The following is a 24,256-nucleotide window of genomic DNA, read 5'->3' as shown; positions in this document are numbered from 1 at the left end:
GGAGGAAACCTGGCACCATCCCTACGGTGAAGCATGGTGGTGGCAGCATCATGCTGTGGGGATGTTTTTCAACAGCAGGGACTGGGAGACTAGTCAGGATTGAGGGAAAGATGAACAGAGCAAAGTACAGAGAGATCCTTGATGAAAACCTGCTCCAGAGTGCTCAGCACCTCAGACTGGGGCGAAGGTTCACCTTCCAATAGGACAACAACCCTAAGCACACAGCTAAGATAAAGCAGGAGTGGCTTCGGGACAAGTCTCTGAGCCCGGACTTGAACCCGATCAAACATCTCTGGAGAGACCTGGAAATAGATGTGCAGCAACGCTCCCCATCCAACCTGACAGAGCTTGAGAGGATTTGCAGAGAAGAATGGGAGAAACTCCCCAAATACAGGTGTGCTAAGCTTGTAGCGTCATACCCAAGAAGACTCAAGGCTGTAATCGCTGCCAAAGGTGCGTCAACAAAATACAGAGTAAAGCGTATGAATACCTATGTAAATGTGATCAGTTTTTAACAAATTATTTGGCAACATTTTTGACAAACCTGTTTTTGCTTTCCTATTATGGGGTACTGTGTGTAGATAAATGATGAAAAATAAACAATTGAATACATTTTAGAATAAGGCTGTAACATAAAATGTGCAAAAGTCAAGGGGTCTGAATCCTTCCAAATGCACTGTATATTAAGCAGTATTGGTATCTACATCGGAGGGAGAAGGAGCATTCGATTTTTCCAGACAAACAGCATAGGAATGTATTCAAGGGTGGGGGGCTGGAGGAGGGATAACTCAGTCAAACTAATGTAGGGTATGGTTGCTACAATCAAGATGTGAGCAGTTTAGACAAGGTGGGGGGGGGGTACTGTGTGAGAGGGTGTGAGGTGGGTTAGGACTTGGGGGTTATGGCAGAACTAGAAAATATGACTAAACTGGGTACTACGCTCTCATCTCCAGACTTCATTAGTTGATTGAATGACCAGATGTGAATACAGTAGGAGAGAGAGGAGTTCATACCTGCAACCATCTTTTTTATCACTGTGACAGGAGCCCGGCAGAGGAAAAGAAAAGGAGCGAGAAAGAGAGAAAAGAAAGTGAGTCAGAAGAGAGAAACCAAAAATGTGCTGCGGAGTGTCCTGAGTGAATCAAGCCAAAGAGCGAGAAAGTAATGAGAGAATCCCACTTCAAAAACAACCAGCCAAAAGCTTGTTGCCAAAGACACACTTGAGATGGAAAGTGAGAATGACAGAGATAGAGAGAATCAGACAGACAAAGAAGCGGTACAAGTCAGAGAAAGAATACAGACATAGCATGGAATGGTACAATTAAAGTGGGAAGTTTACATACACTTAGGTTGGAGTCATTAAAACTTGTTTTTCAACCACTCCACAAATTTCTCGTGAACAAACTATAGTTTTGGCAAGTCGGTTAAGACATCCACTTTGTGCATGACAGAAGTGATTTTTCCAAAATATTATTTCACTTATAATTCACTGTATCACAATTCCAGTGGTTCAGAAGTTTACATACACTAAGTTGACTGTGCCTCTAAACAGCTTGGAAAATTCCAGAAAATGTCATGGCTTTAGAAGCTTCTGATAGGCTAATTGACATAATTTGAGTCAATTGGAGGTGTACCTGTGGATGTATTTCAAAGCCTACCTTCAAACTCAGTGCCTCTTTGCTTGACATCATGGGAAAATCAAAAAGAAATCAGCCAAGACTTCAGAAGAAAAAAAGCGTAGACCTCCACAAGTCGGGTTCATCCTTGGGAGCAATTTCCAAATGCCTGAAGGTACCATGTTCATCTGTACAAACAATAGTACATGGGACCACGCAGCCGCCATATCGCTCAGGAAGGAGACGCGTTCGGTCTCCTAGAGATGAACGTACTTTGGTTCGACAAGTCCAAATCAATCCCAGAACAACAGCAAAGGACCTTGTGAAGATGCTGGAGGAAACAGGTACAAAAGTATCTATATCCACAGTTAAACGAGTCCTATATCGACATAACCTGAAAGGCCGCTCAGCAAGGAGGAAGCCACTGCTCCAAAATCGCCATTAAAAAATCCAGACTACGGTTTGCAACTGCACATGGGGACAAAGATTGTACTTTTTGGAGAAATGTCCTCTGGTCTGATGAAACAAAAATATAACTGTTTGACCATAATGACCATTGTTATGTTTGGAGGAAAAAGGGGGAGGCTTGCAAGCCAAAGAACACCATCCCAACCGTGAAGCACGGGGGTGGCAGCATCATGTTGTGGGGGTGCTTTGCTGCAGGAGAGACTGGTGCACTTCACAAATAGATGGCATCATGAGCAAGGAAAATTATGTGGATATATTGAAGCAACATCTGAAGACATCAGTCAGGAAGTTAAAGCTTTGTCGCAAATGGGTCTTCCAAATGGACAATGACCCCAAGCATACTTTCAAAGTTGTGGCAAAATGGCTTAAGGACAACAAAGTCAAGGTATTGGAGGGGCCATCAGAAAGCCCTGTCCTCAATTCCATAGAAAATGTGTGGGCAGAACTGAAAAAGCCTGTGCGAGCAAGGAGGCCTACAAACCTGACTCAGTTACACCAGCTCTGACAAGAGGAATGGGCCAAAATTCACCCAACTTATTGTGGGAAGCTTGTGGAAGGTTACCCGAAATGTTTGACCCAAATGAAACAATTTAAAGGCAATGCTACCAAATACTAACTGAGTGTGTGAACTTCTGACCCACTGGGAATATGATGAAAGAAATAAAAGCTGAAATAATCATTCTCTACTATTATTTCACATTCTTAAAATAAAGTGGTGATTCTAACTGACCTAAGACAGGGCATTTTTACTAGGATTAAATGTCAGGAATTGTGAAAAACGGAGTTTAAATGTATTTGGTTAAGGTGTATGTAAACTTCCGACTTCACTGTATATCCACTATAACAAGAATTTATCATAAATCCATCCATTCTGCCAGTCTATGAGCTGCTAACCCTGGTCCTTGAGCTGTACTTCAATTCTTTACTTCTTCTTACTCTTCCACTTACCATCCATTTTGTCCTCCACTGCTCCCTCCCTCCCTTCCTTTGCTTCTGGAGCAGCAGCCACCTCCGCTGCCCCAGGAACCACTGCTACAGGAACTGGGGCCGCCGGCTCACCTAAACCACAGGGTCAAAGGTCGGGTGACTTCAAACATCTACAGCCAATCAAATCCCTGAGAATCTGAGTTGATAGAATGTTCTGAATAAAGACCAGTCATACGCACGTTTCCCAGCAGCATCTGGGGCTTTGGCCGAATCCTCAATCAGCGCCTGCTCAGCCACCATATCCTTCACAGCAAGCACCTCTTTCACTGGGCCAAGTTTCTCCACTTCCTTTAGGGGCAGGACTTCTTGTTTCTTCCCCACCCCCGGGTCAGGCTTCTCCAGCACCTCATTGAACTGTACCGCGGCCTTTTCCACTTCCTCCTTTTTCGCCACCACTTCCTCCTTCTCTCCTCCCTCAGACTGCCCCTCTTCTCCTCCCGCTGCAGGTTGGTTCTTCTCCTCCTCCAGCTCGGCGTCGTTCTTCCTCTTCTCTATCTGGACCTCGTCATGAGGGATGGGCGGCTCGTGCCGATGGGCCTCCCCATCAGGTACCGCCACACCTGAAGGGAGGGATGAGGGGGACACACAGGTATAACACATGGGTCTACAGGTGTTGATGTAAATAGTATTCCTGACTTTTTTTTTTAAACCTAGCACTTATAGATTACTGGTTTTCTTGTATGTTGCAGTCTAGTGAATTTTGCTTGGTTCTAACAGGTTCTCCTAGGTTCTGAAACTTTCTCCCTAGTTCTGAAAGGTTCTCCCTAGTTCCGTACCTGCGTCGGGGCGGTCCAGCTGTACCTCCTTCTTTTTCATGTCTGCTACTCCTTGTTCAGGTCCTTTGATCTGGGGGGGCTCAGCCTGCTCCTGCTGTCTCTCCACTGGACGGTCTGGCTCTACTGCAGCAGGGGCATTAGGCCTCTCTTCCAACACAGGCTTCACCTCAGGCTGTTTCACTGGCTTCTCTACTGCTGGGAGGGAGAGGGGGGAGAGAAATGGAGAGATAGAGACAAAAGAGAGAATGCAGTGCATTTGGAAAGTATTCAGACCCCTTGACTTTTTCCACATTTTGTTACGTTATATAGCCTTATTCTAAAATGGATAAAATAGTTTTTCCCCTCATCAATCTACACACAATACCCCATAAAAGACAAAGCAAAAACACCTTTGGCAGCAATTATAGCCTCAAGTCTTCTTGGGTATGATGCTACAAGCTTGGCACACCTGTATTTGGGGAGTTTCTCCCATTCTTCTCTGCAGATCACCTCAAACTCTGTCAGATTGGATGGGGAAAGTCGCTGCACATCTATTTCCAGGTCTCTCCAGAGATTTTTGATCGGGTTCAAGTCTGGGCTCTGGCTGGGCCACTCAAGGACATTCAGAGACTTGTCCCGAAGCCACGCCTGCATTGTTTTGGCTGTGTGCGGAGGGTCGTTGTCCTGTTGGAAGGTGAACATTCGCCCCCTTCTGAGGTCCCTGAGCGCTTTGGAGCAGGTTTTCATCAAGGATCTCTTTGTACTTTGCTCCGTTCAACTTTCCCTGACTAGTCTCCTAGTCCCTACTGTTGAAAAACATCCCCACAGCATGATGCTGCCACCACCATGCTTCACCGTAGGGATGGTGCCAGGTTTCCTCCAGATGTGACACTTGGCATTCAGGCCAAAGAGTTCAATCTTGGTTTCATCTGACCAGAGAATCTTGTTTCTCATGGTCTAAGAGTCCTTTAGGTGCCTTTTGGTGGGCTGTCATGTGCCTTTTACTGAGGAGTGGCTTCCGTCTGTCCACTCGACCATAAAGGCCTGATTGGTGGAGTGCTACAGAGATGGTTGCCCTTCTGGAAGGTTCTCCTATCTCCACAGAGGAACTCTGGAGCCCTGTCAGAGTGACCATCGGATTCTTGGTCACCTCCCTGACCAAGGCCCTTCTCCCCAGATTGCTCAGTTTTGCCGGGCGGCCAGTTCTAGGAAGATTCTTGGTGGTTCCAAACTTCTTCCATTTAAGAATGATGGAGGCCACTGTGTTCTTGGGGACCTTCAATGCTGCAGATGTTTTTTGGTAGCCTTCCCCAGATCTGTGCCTCGACACAATCCTGTCACGGAGCTCTACGGACAATTCCTTCAACCTCATGGCTTGGTTTTTGCTCTGACATGCACTGTCAACTGTGGGACTTTCCAATAAATGTCCAATCAATTGAATTTGTGTGGGAACTCCTTCAAGACTGTTGGAAAGGCATTCCTCATGAAGCTGGTTGAGAGAATGCCAAGAGTGTGCAAAGCTCTCATCAAGGCAAAGGGTGGCTACTTTGAAGAATGTAAAATATATTTGGATTTGTTTAACACTTTTTTGGTTACTACATATGTGTTATATCATAGTTGTGATGTCTTCACTATTATTCTACAATGTAGAAAATAGTTAAAATAAAATAAAAACCTTGAATGAGTAGTTGTGTCCAAACTTCACTGGTACTGTATGTAAATAAGGTATCTTTTTTTTAATCAATTTGCAGAAATGTCTAAAAAGCTGTTTTCGCTTAGTAAATATGGGGTATTGTGTGAAGATTGATGAGGAACAATTTTATTTAATCCATTTTAGAATAATGCTGGAACGTACCAAAATGTGGAAAAAGTCAAAGGGTCTGAATACTTTCCTGAATGCACTGTATATACCAATATGTGTGAGTGTGAGATCCACTAGATGGTAGCAGAGATCTAAACTATAAAAAAGATGCAACACTAATGCTGAAATACCTGCTACAGTACAGTCTAAGAGAGAATCAGGGGAGAATGGAGAGAAAATGACGAGAGGGTACAGAGAGAGCGAGAGACCCATGCTTCTGTTCTACTGGCCTCACTAATCTGCAATAAACAGGAAACAGGTGTGGAAGGAAGTTGGCGACTATCAGTCAGAGGGAGGGAGACAGCGAGATAAAGAAAGAGTGATAGAAAGAGGAAAACGGAAGGCAGGATGGGGCTGTGTGAACTGTCCTTGCTCCTATGTGTGGAGCTCTTTCTAATTTTTACGATCCCCCTCCTCTCCTCTTACCCAAACCCCTCAAGCCCCTAACCCCAGCCCTCCTGTCTCACTCATCTCTCCCCTCATTTCCTCTGTCTGTACCTCTCAACCCCTCCCTCCATACCACTTCCATCTGATACCCCTGTTACAGGAAAGAGCTAGCAGGCATTTCAGCTGCCCAGGAGAGGGGGAAGAGGAGAGGGAGTAGGTGAGGGGGAAAGAGGGAGAAGGAAAGGGGGAGAGAGTGGGGGAGATAAGGGGAAGATGAGAAACCACTGGAGTTTGAAGGGCATCATTCTGGCTCCATCAATGTCAAACGCTGCTTCTCTTCGATATTATCAAGTGGTTATCCTCTACCCCCGTCTGTCAGTCTGTCTAGCTGTCTGTCAGTCAAAAACCCAATATATTCCCCCATTTATCCACGGTTCCATTTTTCTTTGTTTTAAGATTGCTTTCACCTTTTGGCTCTTGCTCTCTATACTCTCACTTTTCTGCACCTCTCTCTCCAACAATGACATCAAAATGTGAACTTTGGAGTTTGGAGCATTGCAGATTTGGAACTGATTAGAATAGAATAACAAAGAACAGAATAAAATGGAAAGTTCACTTGGCGATGGAACATGGCCTGTGGCTATAATGGTAATATATGGTCTGTACCGTTCCGTAAATCAGGACTATCAGGAAGGACTCCAAAGATGGCACTCTTGACCGATGTAGGGGGAGGAGGGGCCTGCTTGGGGGTGGAGTCACTGGCTGAGATTGACAACGTGGTAAGGGTGCTGACCAGCAGGATGCCTAACCCCACCCATAACACCAGCTATAGAGGGAGAGAGAGAGAAAGATTATATAATAATAAATATACCATTTAGCAGACGCTTATCCAAAAGTGTGTATACATTTTACATATGGGTGGTCCCAGGAATCAAACACACTATCCTGGTGTTGCAAGCACCATGGTCTATCAACTGAGCTACAGAAGACCACCAGAGAGGAAAAGAAAATGAAAGAGAGAGAGAGGGATGTTGGTCAGTGATGCGGTTAGTAGGGATAGTGTGTGTGTGTGTGTGTGTGTGTGTGTGTGTGGTACCTGTGCAGTGAGTCCATTCTTCTGTATCTTTCTGTAGATGAGGGCGGGGCAGATGAAGCAGATGAGGGACCCCATGGTGGCTCCAGTCAGTCCCAGGATGGTCTCCACTACAGACATAAGAGCATAGAGAAACATTTAGTTACACACACACAATCTGTTGGTTGGCTAAAGCGACATACTCTAGCTGACAGTGTACCACGTGGGTCTGTGCGTCAGCCAGGCTAACAGTCCTCATCCTCCTCATCCGCTCTCATCTTTCTCTCCACCTCTTCCTGCACCTCCACACCATACATACAGTACAGGGACAGAGCTTAGCCTTCCTGTTCAATCAGAAGTCAGTATCTCCATACCATCTTTTAACCCATCTTGCCCATGGCCCTGTCCCAAATGAAGCACAAACCTACACCCCCCTGATCTAATCTAGTACAAGCTTCACTTCCAGAACCTGTGTTTCAAGCCAGTACCAGTGCCATCCTCCTCCCGACCCAACCCCTCCCTCCCCTGGGCAGGTCTGTCTGGGCACTGGGCCCAGGCCCCATCTCTCATCCTGGGAACCCAGGCTATATTGTGTCCCTCAGATTTAGTGTCTGTTCCCCCTGGAGTCCCTCCTCCCCCTTCCTCTCTATTAGCCTGATTAGATACACACACCCCAGCCAAACACAGCAGTGTGTGTGTGTGCCCCTACCCAAACACAACCCTAACAAATAGCCTTACCACACAAGATGAATAAAACATTCAAACTCACCCCAACCTTCACATCTAGATCATTATTACAGCACACAGACTAACGGAGACTGCTAAAGAACAAATGCTCCGCTGTGGGGGTGTATGAGCCGGGGGGGGGGGGGGGTGTGAGGAAGGGAGAATAATAGCGCTATCTTCCTGTCTGTTCGTCCAGAGGAGATAAAAGTAGAGGTGTGATTTAAGGAGTGTGTTAGAGTGTGACAGTCACTGAGTCATAAACTCATATTCAAACACGTCGTAAAAAGCTTGAGCTACAACACATACATAAAACAACACATGCATCTTAAAGGCCTGCGGACATACAAACATAAGAACACACAGAACAGTCGCGCACACACACACACACGTGAACACACACACACACACACACACACACACACACATAGGTGAACAGACACACACGTGAACACACATGTGAATACACACACGTAAATGCCCGCCTGCACCACACGCACATACAAACACACACCATTGGGGATGAGGATGCCTCCCAGCATGGTTCCGAAGACGATGGCGAGGGTGATCATCTTAAAACGAAGTGGAGGCATGTACCCCCCTGCAGCAAACGTCCCGTCCTTCTGCTGAGGGACAAAAATATTCATTATAACAGTATTCTACAGTAAAGCTCTTCTGTTTAGGGAATGATAATATCTTATCACTATTTACTGTGTGTGTTAACCTGTATTTGTGTATAAAGTCACCTGTTGTTCGAACAGCATGGTGTTGATGGCCTGTCTACAGGGCAGTATCATCATGGGGAAGCCCACAGCCACTGACATCATGAAGCCCACCCGGATCATCTCTGTCACCAGGTTAGAAGGGAAGTTCATCAGAACGTTACCGGCTATGTCGTCCGTGAAACTGACGTAACCAAAGAAGCCCACCTAGAGAGAGGAGGAGACGAGGGAAGGAATAGAGGAAGGAAGGAGGGAAGAGGGGAATATCAAAGTGATCAATTCAAAAGTCACGCACACGCATACACACCTAAACCATCATGCAGGATAGAACAATGTACTATGCGGTGAAGACATCGAGACAGGAAGTGACATCAGCGTGCCCCACTCACCGTGATGTAGAAGGTGGTGACGACGTTGAGGGAGGTGGTGAAGATGGTGCTCATGCGTTTGATGGAAGGCTCGTCCAGACTGTCGTAGGTAGGCAACACCTGCCTGTAAACAAACCACCAGCGCACAAACTACAGCTGCCACATCAGACAGGACTAGACAGGTCAAATGTCAGGGCAAACTTTGTGCTCTACTAGAAAAAGCTAAAGTTTTAGTACAAACTTTGTAGTCTAGAGAGAGGAGACTGAAGATGCAACAGCTGTCAACATTAACTGGGGATAATTCAATGTTTTGGGGTTTTTAAAGATCATAATCAAATCAAAATCAAATTTGTATATTTGAATCAAAGAATAAGACATTGGTCGAGGCAAATTGGTCATGAGAGGGTAAAAAAGGTTTATCTGACGGTCTAGATCTCTACTCATTATAGATGGTGAGATTGAACAGCGAGGATCAGCATTGGTATCATATTAGATGAACACGCATGGTATACAGACCTCAGGGAGAGAAAAACAGCTCATTTCACAAAAAGGCAGTTGTGGTTTCCGCACAGTGTGTGCGACACCGTGTGTGTGCATGTGTGTGTTTCGTGCGATGCCATGCACAAGTGTATGTGTGTGTGTGAGAATGAGAGTGACTGAGGCTGTCTGTCAGTCAGGGAGGGGTGCAGTAAAGTGCTGGTTATTATCTCTCAGAAACAAAGAAGCGACAGAACGGGCTGTCTGTCATCAAGCAGCACTGTAAAAGAACAGGCCAGCAGCACATTAAAAGGGGAATTTACAGGCCTTCTATATAACAGCTAGTGTTAGACTAGGGTTAGAGCATTATAACCTTTCTTGGCTGTCTTTTTTGCACTCACTTTTGTGTGTGTGTGGGAAAAAGAGAGAAAGAGAGAGCATACAGTTACCGTACCTCTACCGCATTCTCTCCCTTTCATTCACTCTCTCTTTCTCTGTTTTTTTTATGGGTGTGCAGCACTGTCCCACGGTGCTTTTCTTTGACGCCTGTTTAAACTCAGGAACTATTCCAACTTACAGCTGAGCTCAAATAAAACAGCTTACTGGAACTAGATCTCAAACCTGTAGAGTACTGTACATTCTCTCAGTATCCCTCATTCCAATGTTTTTTCATTCTATTTATAGTTTACACCATCTGTAAAATAGTCCAATGTTAGTACAATGTATGTTTTCTTATTCGGTTTATACGGTCTGTAAAACAGTGTTCAATACCTATTTATTTGAAATACTTCTTGACGTCAAACTGAAACTAACACTCTAGCATGTGTGGGTAGAGGGACAGACATTGCTTATCTCGTTTGTTTGACTCCACGGCAGTATCACAGAGGGACATTTTCATTAGTGTTTGTCTATTCTATGACTGCACAGTTTCAGAACTGTAGTCTTGGCCTGGTTAATGGTGATATTAAGTCATGTTATAAATGAACGTAAACAGCTTTAATAAAAGGTAATAAAAAGCGTATGTGTTGAAAGCTGTTTAATCAGTGTGTGAATACATTAGATGGCAGCCGTCCATTGGTCTGATTAGTGGTTTGGCTGAAGCAGCATGGAGTCGAGCAGCGCTCCGCTCGCTGTCTGACCACTGGCCAACAGAGGGCCCTGCCAAATAACATTCATCACCGCTAGTGTGTGTACACACACACGGACAGGCCCGTGCGTGCGTGCGTGCGTGCGTACACACACACACACACACACACACACACACACACACACACACACACACACACACACACACACACACACACACACACACACACACACACACACACACACACACACACACACACACACACACACACACACACACACACACACACGAGAGTATTGTTACCTCAGTGGGATAATTATTCTTGTTCCAGTCTCAGCACCAGTCAGCCTCTCAAAAAAACCTCACCCAGTAAACCTTACCCAATCACCTCCAAAAAACTCACATCAAACTCCCTTAAGACACTTCATACATGCAAACCGTCAGCATATGTACCAAAGTCAACCCCAAAATCCCAACACACAACCCAGTCCAACCCCAAACACACCCCTAACCCCACCACCCACCCAAAACCTTTCCCTCCCTTCCCCTTTCATCCCAGGCACCATGGCAATGACAGAAGAGAGGAGGCAGCGACAGAACATGCAGATGGAGGTGAAGATGGAGGGATTGGATAGAGGGAGGGATGGGTAGATTATGCTGTTGAATTCCATGCTGTTACTGTCACTTGTCCACTGAAGCTTAATATTGTTGTCATCTATGGTCCACCAGGTGCCTTTAGAGAGTTCTTCAATGAACTTGACACCTTGATAAGCTAATTTCCTGAACATGGCTCACCGCTCTTCATACTGGGTGACTTCAACCTCCCAACGTCTGCCTTAAAATTAATTTCTTTCCACCTCTTTCTTTCCCCTCCTTGCCTCTTTTGACCTCTCTTTCCCAGTCCCATCCCACTCATAAGGCAGGAAATAGGCTTGACATCTTTACTAGAGGCTTTTTGTCTACTAATCTCGCTGCAACCACCCTCCAGGTCTCTGATCACTAATTTGTTTCCTTTTCAGTCTCCATTTCCTCCAACCCTACCCACTCAGCCCCTACCCAGATGGTTGTGCGCCGTTGCAATCTTCTCCCTCTCTCTCCTCTTCAATCCTATCATCTCCCCCTTCTGCTAAATCCTCCCTCCTGATTCTGCCTCTTCGACTCTACTCTCCTCTCCTTCTGCATCCTATGACTCGCACAATCCCCTTTCCTCCTAGCCGGCTCGGCCCTTCCCTCCTGCCCCGTGGCTGAGTGACTCATTGCGAGCTTACAGAACAGGACTGCGGGCATGGAGGAAGCTAAACTATTGGAGAACCTATCATCCTTTCACTCCCTCCTGTCTATCTTCTCTCTGTATCCACTGCTAAAGCCACTTTCTATCACTCTAAATTTCAAGCTTCTACCTCTACCCCTAGGAAACTCGTACACCTTCTCCCCCTCCTTAATCCTCCACCCATCTCCCTCTGCGGACAACTTTGCCAACCACTTTGAAAAGAAGGTTGACAACATACGCTCCTCATTCACTCAGCCTACTGATACCGCTGATCCCACTCACACAGAACTACCCTACATCTTGACCTCTTTCTCCCCTCTATCGCCAAATGAAATCCTGTGAGGGGCCCATTTTATATGCCTACATTTGCGAGCAGGCCAGGTAGCCTATAGGCCTTATTCTATGCGTAATCAGGTGCGCATCAACAGTGAAGAGGCAACTCCGGGATGCTGGCCTTCTAGGAAGAGTTCCTCTGTCCAGTGTCTGTGTTCTTTTGCCCATCTTAATCTTTTATTTTTATTGGCCAGTCTGAGATATGGCTTCTTCTTTGCAACTCTGCCTAGAAGGCCAGCATCCCAGAGTCGCCTCTTCACTGTTGACGTTGAGCCTGGTGTTTTGCAGGTACTATTTAATGAAGCTGCCAGTTGTGGACTTGTGAGGCGTCTGTTTCTCAAACTAGACACTAATGTACTTGTCCTCTTGCTCAGTTGTGCACTGGGGCCTCCCACTCCTCTTTCTATTCTGGTTAGAGCCAGTTTGCGCTGTTCTGTGAAGGGAGTAGTACACCGCGTTGTATGAGATCTTCAGTTTCTTGGCAATTTCTCGCATGGAATAGGCTTCATTTCACAGGACAAGAATAGACTGACGAGTTTCAGAAGAAAGGTCTTTGTTTCTGGCCATTTTGAGCCTGTAATCGAACCAGCAAATGCTGATGCTCCCAGATACTCAACTAGTCTAAAGAAGACCAGTTTTATTGCTGCGCTAACATAATTGCAAAAGGGTTTTCTAATGATCAATTAGCCTTTTAAAATTATAAACTTGGATTAGCTAACACAACGTGCCATTGGAACACAGGAGTGATGGTTGCTGATAATGGGCCTTTGTACGCCTATGTAGATATTACATTAAAAATATATATTATCTGCCGTTTCCAACTACAATAGTCATTTACAACATTAACAATGTCTACACTGTATTTCTGATCAATTTGATGTTATTTTAATGGACAAAAAATGTGCTTTTCTTTCAAAAACAAGGACATTTCTATGTGACCCCAAACTTTTGAACGGTAGTGTAAATATTTGCCTCTGCTCGACTAAAGAAAATCTTGGATCGACCAACAGCCTATCGACCAAACAATCGACCAGTCGAATAATTGGGGTCAGTCCTAGTATATTGCCAAGTTATTGTTATTAATTGTGTATTTATTATTACTTCTCTATTATTTCTCTATTTTCTTTCTCTCGGCATTGTTGGGAAGGGCCTGTAACGAGTTAACTGTTAGTCTACACCTGTTGTTATACGAAACATGTAACAAATAACATTTTATTTGGCTTGTCCCCTCTGACTTCAAAATGTTTGCGCCCCTCCTTATGAAACCAACACTCCACCCCTCTGCCGTCAAAAACGACCTACCGGTATCCCTTGTTTCTTTTCATCCCAAAACACTCTGACCAACTTTCTCACCAGCTCTCTCAGAACGATCTTCTTGACCGTAACCAGTCAGGCTTCAAGACGGGTCATTCAACTGAGACTACTCTCCTGTGTCACGGAGGCTCTCTGCACTGCCAAAGCTAACTCTCTCTCTGTTCTCATCCTCCTAGATCTATCCGCTGCCTTTTGACACTGTCAGGACTGGGTGTCTCAGGTTCTGCACACTCTTGGATCGCATCCTACCTGACACACCGCTCCTATCAGGTGAAGAGGATCTTTGTCTGCACCACGTTCTCTAACAGGGCTCGGTTCTAGGCCGTCTCTTCTCTCTATATACCAAGTCACACGGCTCTGTCATTTCCTCACATGGTCTCGCCTATCATTTGTATGCGGATGACACTCAACTACTTTTCAACTTCCCCCCCTACTGACACCCAGGTAGCGAAACGCAGATATCTCAGCTGGGATGACGGCCCACCACCTCAAGCTCAAAAAGAAGGAGCTGCTCTTCCTCCCGGGGAAGGCCTGCTTGTTCAAAGACCTCTCCATCACGGTTGACAACTCCATGTGTCCACCTCCCAGAGTGCAAAGAACCTTGGCGTGACCCTGAACAACACCATGTCATTCTCTGCAAACAGCAAAGCAGTGACTCAATCCTGCAGGTTCATGCTCTACAACATCCGTAGAGTACGACCCTACCTCACACAGGAAGTGGCGCAGGTCCTTATCCAGGCACTTGTCATCTCCTGTCTGGACTACTGTAACTCGCTGTTGGCTGGGTTCTCCGCTTGTGCCATCAAACCCCTGCAACTTATCCAGAACGCTGCAGCCCACTTGGTGTTCAACCTTCCCAAGTTGTCCCATGTCATCCCTCTCCTCTGCACACTCCACTGCCTTCCAGTCAAATCTCGCATCCACTACAAGACCATCGTACTTGCCTATGGAGCAGCTACCTTCAGGCTAGGCTCAAACCCTACACCCCAACCCGAGTACTCTGTTATGCCACCTCTGGTCTCTTAGCCCTCCCACCCCTACAGTAGAGTAGCTCTTCTCTGTCCTGGCTTCCCGCTGAGTCCCTGCCCATCTTCAGAAAACAATCTGAAACCCTACCTCTTCAAAGAGTATCTTAAATAATCCCACAGCACCCTGCCTCGCACCACCCCTACCCCTCCCCAAATGAATACAACAAATTATTGCCTTTCGGTTGTCCGATCTAGCTATTTTAAGATGAATGCACAAACTGTAAGTCGCTTTGTATAAGAGCGTCTCCTAAATGACTCAAATGTCAAATGTAGAGGAAGAAAATGCTCTCTTGGTCCATCTCTCGCTAGTTACATTGTAGATCCTACTCTTTACTCCTCAAGATCTCCAATCAACATCTCGTCTCCAGGCTTCAACAGCCGGTATGCAAGCAGTGCTGTTGTGATAAATAACATATTTTCCCAGGGCTAGAATGCAGTTCCTGGCAACACATTAAAAAACCCACACCGAAACAACATGATGCACTTTTGTTAGACAGATACAACTACAGCAGGCGACTGCGTCTAGAAGTAGAAGTACCTGGCGATAGAACAGGGAATGAAGTAGCCGATTGGTTAAGTGTGAAGCCGTGAAGGTGAAACAGCAAACTCCCCCTACAAACATCCCCCGCCCCTAACTCTCCATCCCAAAACTCTGTCTCCGTCATCTTGCAGACTAACCCTATAGCCTTTGTGTTGTCTTTATGAATGCAGGTAGTCATGCTCCATTCAGTACATTTATCAGTGTTCTACATGCAACAATAGCACATTTACAACATATTAGGAGCAGCATGAAAGAAAGACCAGATGAACTATAATGTCCATTCTACCCATTCTATTTCTGTCTCTAGACTCTACATCCTGGTCATGTTCAATAGGCACGAAACAGGAAACTTTTGAAAACTTATTGGACAAGTTTAGATTATTATTATGTTTTTTGAAAAAATGTTATAAAGTGTCTCGGACTTCTTTTTGTGCCTAATGAACACAACCCATATCCTATCACCCTTTCAGGGACTGCGCGGGGGGGGCGGGAAGGGACTGGGAGGTACTTACGACTGACAGGCGAAGGCCATGCCACAGATAGGGAGGCAGCGAAAGACACCGTCCCAGCGCACCAAACTGACCCGCCCCAGCCAAAAGCCACTGAGTAGCCCGTGTTTGAATGAGGACAGCACCATCTGAGGGAGGGAGGGAGGGGGGAGAGCAGGGGGGAGTTATGGCTTGAACCAAAAGAAGAACAGGAGGGTTGAAGAGGAGGAGAGAAGCCCATTCTGAAGGCCTGTCAGATCATGAGTGAAAGAATGAAGAGGGGAGGAACCGGAGAAAATGAATTTGAACACAACATTTAAAAAATGAGACAGAATATGCCATGTTGATAAAAAAGTCTCCTCCTGCCCAAATAAGGCTGTGACGATATCAGAAATCATCCTCTCGAACCTGTTAAAGATTTACACATGCTCAATTCCCAACTAGTAGGGCTGCACATTTCATTGAATGGTAATCTAAATTGTGATATTGACATGCGCAATATCCATTCGACAAGAGGCTGCGATATTTTGAAACAGCCATCTGTAAGGCCCGTATTTTTACTTTGGATTTATTGCTCGAGTTGACAGAGTTCTCTCCGCTCCGTCACTCAACCAGGCAGTTTCTTGTGCTCGAGATTCACTCTGCATGCATTGACCAAACAGCATGCAGTCAACAGATTTTTCCCAAACAAGAACAATGCAACTTTCCACCTTACTTCTTAATATAAATCCACATATTTTCTATATTATACTATTTGTTTGTGTAACTTGCTCTTAGTTGGCCTTAGGAAACTGCAAATATGCCTAAAGGTTTCCTGTTAGCCCCTAATGCTAATCCACTTGTTATTAATGAGAGACAGCTTGTTCTTAATCAGAGAGGAAAAGGTGAAGAATATTGTAAAATCTTTGTATGAATGTACCTATCCATTTAAATCTAATTAGGGTCCCATGGGAAAGACTGACCAACACTTTGGTTCCTGCTGTCACAACCATCTCCTCCCTTACTTTTCATTTGTTGTCATGCGAAACAAAACTGCATTCCAAGTGCCCACTGTATTCCAACCATAAAATTAAAATCATTATTCAATTTCTATGATTCCAACAGTTTAACCAAGTATTTTGATCAATAATCGCAAGTAAAATAGCAATATTTGGTACAAAAATAGCAATTAGATTTTTTTGCCCATTTCGTGCAGCCCAACCAACTAAAATGCAGAATTTAAAGACTGATCAAGAAAATAAATAAATATTTCTGAGGGGCAGATGTTTTGATCGGTACGGCATTTACTGTCTGTAGTTGATTCCCATATCCAGCTCCAGAGGACCAGAGAAAGAGAGCTCCATGAGCATCCTCCACATCAGAGGATGGCAGTTTGGTTTGGGGGGGCAGGGGTTGAGCAATCAATAATTGTGCACCCCCTTGCCTCCAAACCATAGACACACAAACAACCTAAAGACAAACATGAATTTGAAGAGGGGAGAGGAAATGGAAATGCGAGGATTGGAGATTGAGAGGGAGGATGCTATTAGTTTTGGGAGGTGGTAGGTGGGTCGAGGATTGAATTTTGTCCCCTTAGCGTCGGAGTTGATACCTTCCCCCAGGTCGGAGTTCAATGATTGTTTCCAAGGTTACTTACGGGTGACAGCAGAAGGTGGTGGCGATAATGGGCAGGCACTGTATGACGCCCCTGACCCGCCACAGGTGTATACGCTCGAACCAGGAGCCTGAGATCAGGCCGTAACGCAGAGAAGACATGACTATCTACAGCAGCCAGCCAGACAGCAGTCAGCCAGACAGCAGTCAGCAGCAACACAGGAGAGGAGAGAAACAATCACAAGGGAGAGGAAGGTAGAGAGAATCGTAAAGGAGGTGTCAGAAAGGAAGGGGGGGGGGGGGGGGTCAGGAACGGCAGTGATAGAGAAAGAAGTAGAAGAGGAAGGGAGATACATCAGTTAGAGGGTTAGTGGTCTGGACCAAGGTGGGTGGAGGTCAGGGCCAGGACTGGGTCTAATCCCAGACACGACAGTACTCCAACTCACAGTGGTGTTCAGTAGAGATGTCATGGTTTTACTACAGGAGGTTGGGGCAGAGCACAGGATAGCACAAAGAGGCTACACTATACTACAGTAGCAGTGCTAAAGGCTAACTGTGTAAGCAGTGCAGATACTACAGAAATACACAGAGCCATCGACAATAACATCAACAACAATCACAACAATACTCCCAACATCAATACATTTCACAATAGGGTCAAAGAAAAGGCAAGGGAGTCACAGTGTCATCAGCCATTATTCTAACAGTGTGAAACAGGAATTAGAAACTTAACATATATTGCTCAAAAAACTAAAGGGAACACTTAAACAACACAATGTAACTCCAAGTCAATCACACTTCTATGAAATCAAACTGTCCACTTAGGAAGCAACACTGATTGACAATAATTTCACATGCTGTTGTGCAAATGGAATAGACAACAGGTGGAAATTATAGGCAATTAGCAAGACACCCCCAATAAAGGAGTGGTTCTGCAGGTGGTAACCACAGACCACTTCTCAGTTCCTATGCTTCCTGGCTGATGTTTTGGTCACTTTTGAATGCTGGTGGTGCTTTCACTCTAGTGGTAGCATGAGACGGAGTCTACAACCCACACAAGTGGCTCAGGTAGTGCAGCTCATCCAGGATGGCACATCAATGCGAGCTGTGGCAAGAAGGTTTGCTGTGTCTGTCAGCGTAGTGTCCAGAGCATGAAGGCGCTACCAGGAGACAGGCCAGTACATCAGGAGACGTGGAGGAGGCCGTAGGAGGGCAACAACCCAGCAGCAGGACCGCTACCTCCGCCTTTGTGCAAGGAGGAGCAGGAGGAGCACTGCCAGAGCCCTGCAAAATGACCTCCAGCAGGCCACAAATGTGCATGTGTCTGCTCAAACGGTCAGAAACAGACTCCATGAGGGTGGTATGAGGGCCCGACGTCCACAGGTGGGGGTTGTGCTTATAGCCCAACACCGTGCAGGACGTTTGGCATTTGCCAGAGAACACCAAGATTGGCCAATTCGCCACTGGCGCCCTGTGCTCTTCACAGATGAAAGCAGGTTCACACTGAGCACACGTGACAGAGTTTGGAGACGCCGTGGAGAACGTTCTGCTGCCTGCAACATCCTCCAGCATGACCGGTTTGGCGGTGGGTCAGTCATGGTGTGGGGTGGCATTTCTTTGGGGGGCCGCACAGCCCTCCATGTGCTCGCCAGAGGTAGCCTGACTGCCATTAGGTACCGAGATGAGATCCTCAGACCCCTTGTGAGACCATATCCTGGTGCGGTTGGCCCTGGGTTCCTCCTAATGCAAGACAATGCTAGACCTCATGTGGCTGGAGTGTGTCAGCAGTTCCTGCAAGAGGAAGGCATTGATGCTATGGACTGGCCCGCCCGTTCCCCAGACCTGAATCCAATTGAGCACATCTGGGACATCATGTCTCGCTCCATCCACCAACGCCACGTTGCACCACAGACTCTCCAGGAGTTGGCGGATGCTTTAGTCCAGGTCTGGGAGGAGATCCCTCAGGAGACCATCCGCCACCTCATCAGGAGCATGCCCAGGCGTTGTAGGGAGGTCATACAGGCACGTGGAGGCCACACACACTACTGAGCCTCATTTTGACTTGTTTTAAGGACATTACATCAAAGTTGGATCAGCCTGTAGTGTGGTTTTCCACTTAAATTTTGAGGGTGACTCCAAATCCAGACCTCCATGGGTTGATAAATTGGATTTCCATTGATTATTTTTGTGTGATTTTGTTGTCAGCACATTCAACTATGTAAAGAAAAAAGTATTTAATAAGATTATTTCATTCATTCAGATCTAGGATGTGTTATTTTAGTGTTCCCTTTATTTTTTTGAGCAGTGTATATCATCATGATAGAAGAGCCATAGTTCTTTGTAAAAGCCTATCGAGTAAAATGTATATTAGCAAAACTCTTAACATTTTACCCATCTGAGTATGGCCCTCTTACACCTGCTGCAGGCAGCACTGTACCCCTTCCCCTCCCTGTGTGGTTGCGGTCTCACCGTGAACATGAAGAACGTGTAGAACATGAGGGCCATGGCAGAGAAGGACTGGATAGATGACATCATGTTCCTCTGCAGACTGAGAGGCAGAACGATGAACAGAGACACGGTGATCAGCAGCAGCACGCGGAAACCAAATGACACCTGTGGAGGGTGAAAAAGGACACAATCTCTAACCAATCATATCACACAAACAATCAGTTCAAACAAATCAGCAACAGTACAAGGAAACCAAGTGTTGTGCAAAAAGTACCTTTGAGTTGTGGAGACAACAAGAGGCAACACGACAGATGTATTCAATCACTTGAAGAAGAACCATCCCCTATTTTATGAAGACTGAGCCATAGCCAGCTACCCACAGTGCATTCTGAAAGTATTCAGACCCCTTGACTTTTTCCACATTTTGTTACATTACAGCCTCATTCTAAAATGGATAAAATTGTTTCCCCCTCATCAATCTACACACAATACCCCATATCGACAAAGCAAAAACAGGTTTTTAGAAATGTTAGCAAATTTATAAAAAAATTAAAATATGAAATATCACATTTACACAAGTATTCAGACCCTTTACTCTGTACTTTGTTGAAGCACCTTTGGCAGCGATTACAGCCTAGAGTCTTCTTGGGTATGATGCTACAAGCTTGGCACAACTGTATTTAAGAAGTTTCTCCCATTCTTCTCTACAAATCCTCTCAAGCTGTCAGGTTGGATGGGGAGTGTCGCTGCACAGCTATTTTCAGGTCTCTCCAGAGATGTTTGATCGGGTTCAAGTCCGGGTTCTGGCTGGGCCACTCAAGGACATTCAGATACTTGTCCAAACGCCACTCCTGCGTTGACTTGGCTGTGTGCTTAGGGTTGTTGTCCTGTTGGAAGGTGAACCTTTGCTCCAGTGTGAGGTCCTGAGTGCTCTGGAGCAGGTTTTCATCAAGGATCTCTCCGTACTTTACTCCATTCATCTTTCCCTCGATCCTGACAAGTCTCCCAGTCCCTGCCGCTGAAAAACATCCACAGCATGATGCTGCCACAACCATGCTTCACTGTAGGGATGGAGCCAGGTTTCCTCCAGACGTGATGCTTAGCATTCAGGCCAAAGAGTTCAATCTTGGTTTCATCAGGCCAGAGAATCTTGTTTCTCATGTTCTAAAAGTCCTTAAGGTGCTTTTTGGCAAACCCCAAGTGGGCTGTCATGTGCCTTTTACTGAGGAGTGGCTACAATCTGGCCACTCTACCATAAAGGCCCGATTGGTGGAGTGCTGCAGAGATGGTTGTCCTTCTGGAAGGTTCTCCCATCTCCACAGAGGAACTCTGGAGCTCTATCAGAGTGACCATCGGGTTCTTGGTCACCTCCCTGACCAAGGCCCTTCTACCCCGATTGCTCAGTTTGGTCGGGCGACCAGTTCCAGGAAGAGTCTTGGTGGTTCCAAACTTCTTCCATTTAAGAATGTTGGAGGCCACTGTGTTCTTGGGCACCTTCAATGCTGCAGACATGTACACTTCCCCAGATCTGTGCCTCGACACAACCGTGTCTCGGAGCTCTACGGACAATTCCTTTGACCTCATGGCTAGGTTTATGTGCTGACATGCACTGTCAACTATATAGACAGATATGTGCCTTTCCAAATCATGTCCAATAGAAATAATTTACTCCAATCATGTTGAAGAAACATGTCAAGGTTGATCAATGGAAAAAGGATGCACCTGATCTCAATTTTGAGTCTCATAGCAAAGGGTCTGAATACTTATGTAAATAAGGTATTTTTAAAACATTTATAAAATTAGCAATAAATGTCTAAAAACCTGTTTTCGCTTTGTCATTATGGGGTATTGTGCGTAGATTGATGAGGAAAACAATATTTAATCCATTTTAGAATAAGACCAACGTAACAAAATGTGGAAAAAGTCAAGGGATCTGAATACTTTCCGAATGCACTGTACGTTAAGCAGGCATTGCTTGCTAATGCATTTTAAAGTGTAACACCCTACGAAAACACAACCCGCAGACACAGAAATCACAGAGGCTGTCACCCATCTGTCATATAGCCAAAGACATGACTCATATCTACACTTACATGCACACTAGTTATTCTATATTAAACTGATTATGGCACTAGGCCGAGTATGGCATTAGACACGTAAACACCTTACTCTGTGTATCTTAATCTGCGTAAATCATACTCAAAGTAAGCGTACACCGATTAAAAGCACAAGCTTCCTTCTTCTTTTGTGCATGTGACGCATGAACATTCAAACCAAGAATGAAGTGAGTTGGGAAAAACTGAATGCATTAATCTTCGAAATTGTTTTCATATAGAAACTTTACATGTCCGAACTCAGAATCAAATAGGCTACCCTGATTTCAGATGTATCCATGTAAACAGGATCATTAGGGAAATCAGTATTCTTTCAAATAATGTAAATGTTTAAATCTGACTATTCACAATAATCATATTATTGTGTGCATGTAACTGTAGACGGCTTCAAGAAGATTATAAAAAAAAAGCTGGACAGGAGATAAAAGACTGCATTTCTCACATTTTTCTCCCTAGTCGCCATGCCAACACTATATAACAAAATGAAGGGAGAAGTTGAAACAGAGTTCACACGTTGTTTACAACCGAGCCCTACATTCCTTTAAAAACTCCACTTGATGAGTAGTTCCAACTGAAAGGTCGGTGCTTGCAAACATCGTAGGCTTCTTCCCCAGAGATCACACATGACAAAACATCACTCTGGGGTTGAGAGAAGCTTTAGTCACCCGGGGCCTGAATGAGGAGCAGCAAGTCTGAATTACAATAACGGCGCAAACGCGGTAAAGGCCATCGCGTTGATGACTGGACCAAACACGGTAAAGGCCATCGCGTTGATGACTGGACCAAACGCGGTAAAGGCCATCGCGTTGATGACTGGACCAAACGCGGTAAAGGCCATCGCGTTGATGACTGGACCAAACGCGGTAAAGGCCATCGCATTGTTGACTGGACCAAACGCGGTAAAGGCCATCGCGTTGATGACTGGACCAAACACGGTAAAGGCCATCGCGTTGTTGACTGGACCAAACACGGTAAAGGCCATCGCGTTGATGACTGGACCAAACACGGTAAAGGCCATCAGGTTGTTGACTGGACCAAACGCGGTAAAGGCCATCAGGTTGTTGACTGGACCAAACACGGTAAAGGCCATCGCGTTGTTGACTGGACCAAACGCGGTAAAGGCCATCAGGTTGTTGACTGGACCAAACGCGGTAAAGGCCATCGCGTTGATGACTGGACCAAACACGGTAAAGGCCATCGCGTTGTTGACTGGACCAAACACGGTAAAGGCCATCGCGTTGTTGACTGGACCAAACACGGTAAAGGCCATCAGGTTGATGACTGGACCAAACGCGGTAAAGGCCATCGCGTTGATGACTGGACCAAACACGGTAAAGGCCATCAGGTTGATGACTGGACCAAACACGGTAAAGGCCATCGGGTTGTTGACTGGACCAAACACGGTAAAGGCCATCAGGTTGTTGACTGGACCAAACACGGTAAAGGCCATCAGGTTGTTGACTGGACCAAACACGGTAAAGGCCATCAGGTTGTTGACTGGACCAAACACGGTAAAGGCCATCGCGTTGATGACTGGACCAAACGCGGTAAAGGCCATCAGGTTGTTGACTGGACCAAACACGGTAAAGGCCATCGCGTTGATGACTGGACCAAACGCGGTAAAGGCCATCGCGTTGATGACTGGACCAAACGCGGTAAAGGCCATCGCGTTGTTGACTGGACCAAACGCGGTAAAGGCCATCAGGTTGATGACTGGACCAAACGCGGTAAAGGCCATCAGGTTGTTGACTGGACCAAACGCGGTAAAGGCCATCGCGTTGTTGACTGGACCAAACTCGGTAAAGGCCATCGCGTTGTTGACTGGACCAAACGCGGTAAAGGCCATCGCGTTGTTGACTGGACCAAACTCGGTAAAGGCCATCGCGTTGATGACTGGACCAAACACGGTAAAGGCCATCGCGTTGTTGACTGGACCAAACACGGTAAAGGCCATCAGGTTGATGACTGGACCAAACACGGTAAAGGCCATCGCGTTGTTGACTGGACCAAACACGGTAAAGGCCATCGCGTTGATGACTGGACCAAACGCGGTAAAGGCCATCAGGTTGATGACTGGACCAAACACGGTAAAGGCCATCGCGTTGATGACTGGACCAAACACGGTAAAGGCCATCAGGTTGTTGACTGGACCAAACACGGTAAAGGCCATCGCGTTGATGACTGGACCAAACGCGGTAAAGGCCATCAGGTTGTTGACTGGACCAAACACGGTAAAGGCCATCGCGTTGATGACTGGACCAAACGCGGTAAAGGCCATCAGGTTGTTGACTGGACCAAACACGGTAAAGGCCATCAGGTTGATGACTGGACCAAACACGGTAAAGGCCATCAGGTTGATGACTGGACCAAACACGGTAAAGGCCATCACATTGATAACTGGACCAGACTCCAATGTTTTGGTCATAGGCTGCACCTTGCAATCAGTAGGCTATGTGTTCGATGTTTTTAAAGCAATTTGACATCATTTAAATTATAACAATGATTGGGCATACTTATACATAATTACACAATCATAAGCTTTCTATTCCATCGGTTAATATGTAGGTGTAATAATCCTATCTGCCATCATATGTATAACAATAT

At 45.8% G+C, this 24,256-nt stretch overlaps 1 protein-coding gene across 5 annotated transcripts in view; it reads right to left on the bottom strand.

Moving 5' to 3' along the window:
- LOC106589592 (putative sodium-coupled neutral amino acid transporter 10) overlaps positions 1–24,256 on the bottom strand; it is a 29,696-nt gene that overhangs the window by 3,730 nt on the left and 1,710 nt on the right. For 2 of the 5 annotated variants that reach the window (XM_014179749.3, XM_014179751.3), the window contains exons 5-15: positions 19,560–19,703; positions 15,522–15,646; positions 8,981–9,083; positions 8,616–8,798; positions 8,384–8,495; positions 7,171–7,277; positions 6,741–6,900; positions 3,848–4,042; positions 3,251–3,631; positions 3,033–3,143; positions 1,014–1,034 (exon numbers count right to left, since the gene is read on the bottom strand). In XM_014179749.3, the coding sequence (XP_014035224.1) occupies positions 1,014–1,034; positions 3,033–3,143; positions 3,251–3,631; positions 3,848–4,042; positions 6,741–6,900; positions 7,171–7,277; positions 8,384–8,495; positions 8,616–8,798; positions 8,981–9,083; positions 15,522–15,646; positions 19,560–19,703 (1,642 nt within the window). Of the gene's footprint in view, positions 1–1,013; positions 1,035–3,032; positions 3,144–3,250; positions 3,632–3,847; positions 4,043–6,740; positions 6,901–7,170; positions 7,278–8,383; positions 8,496–8,615; positions 8,799–8,980; positions 9,084–15,521; positions 15,647–17,133; positions 17,259–19,559; positions 19,704–24,256 lie in introns of all 5 variants that reach the window. The other 3 variants (XM_014179750.3, XM_014179752.3, XM_014179753.3) reach the window with 3 other exon arrangements.

Source organism: Salmo salar, chromosome 28, assembly GCF_965601325.2.
Source record: "Salmo salar chromosome 28, fSalSal1, whole genome shotgun sequence".
In the NCBI taxonomy this organism is placed as follows: Eukaryota; Metazoa; Chordata; class Actinopteri; order Salmoniformes; family Salmonidae; genus Salmo; species Salmo salar.
The sequence above is the reverse complement of the archived record's forward strand: the minus strand, read 5'-3'. Positions and strand labels throughout refer to the sequence as shown.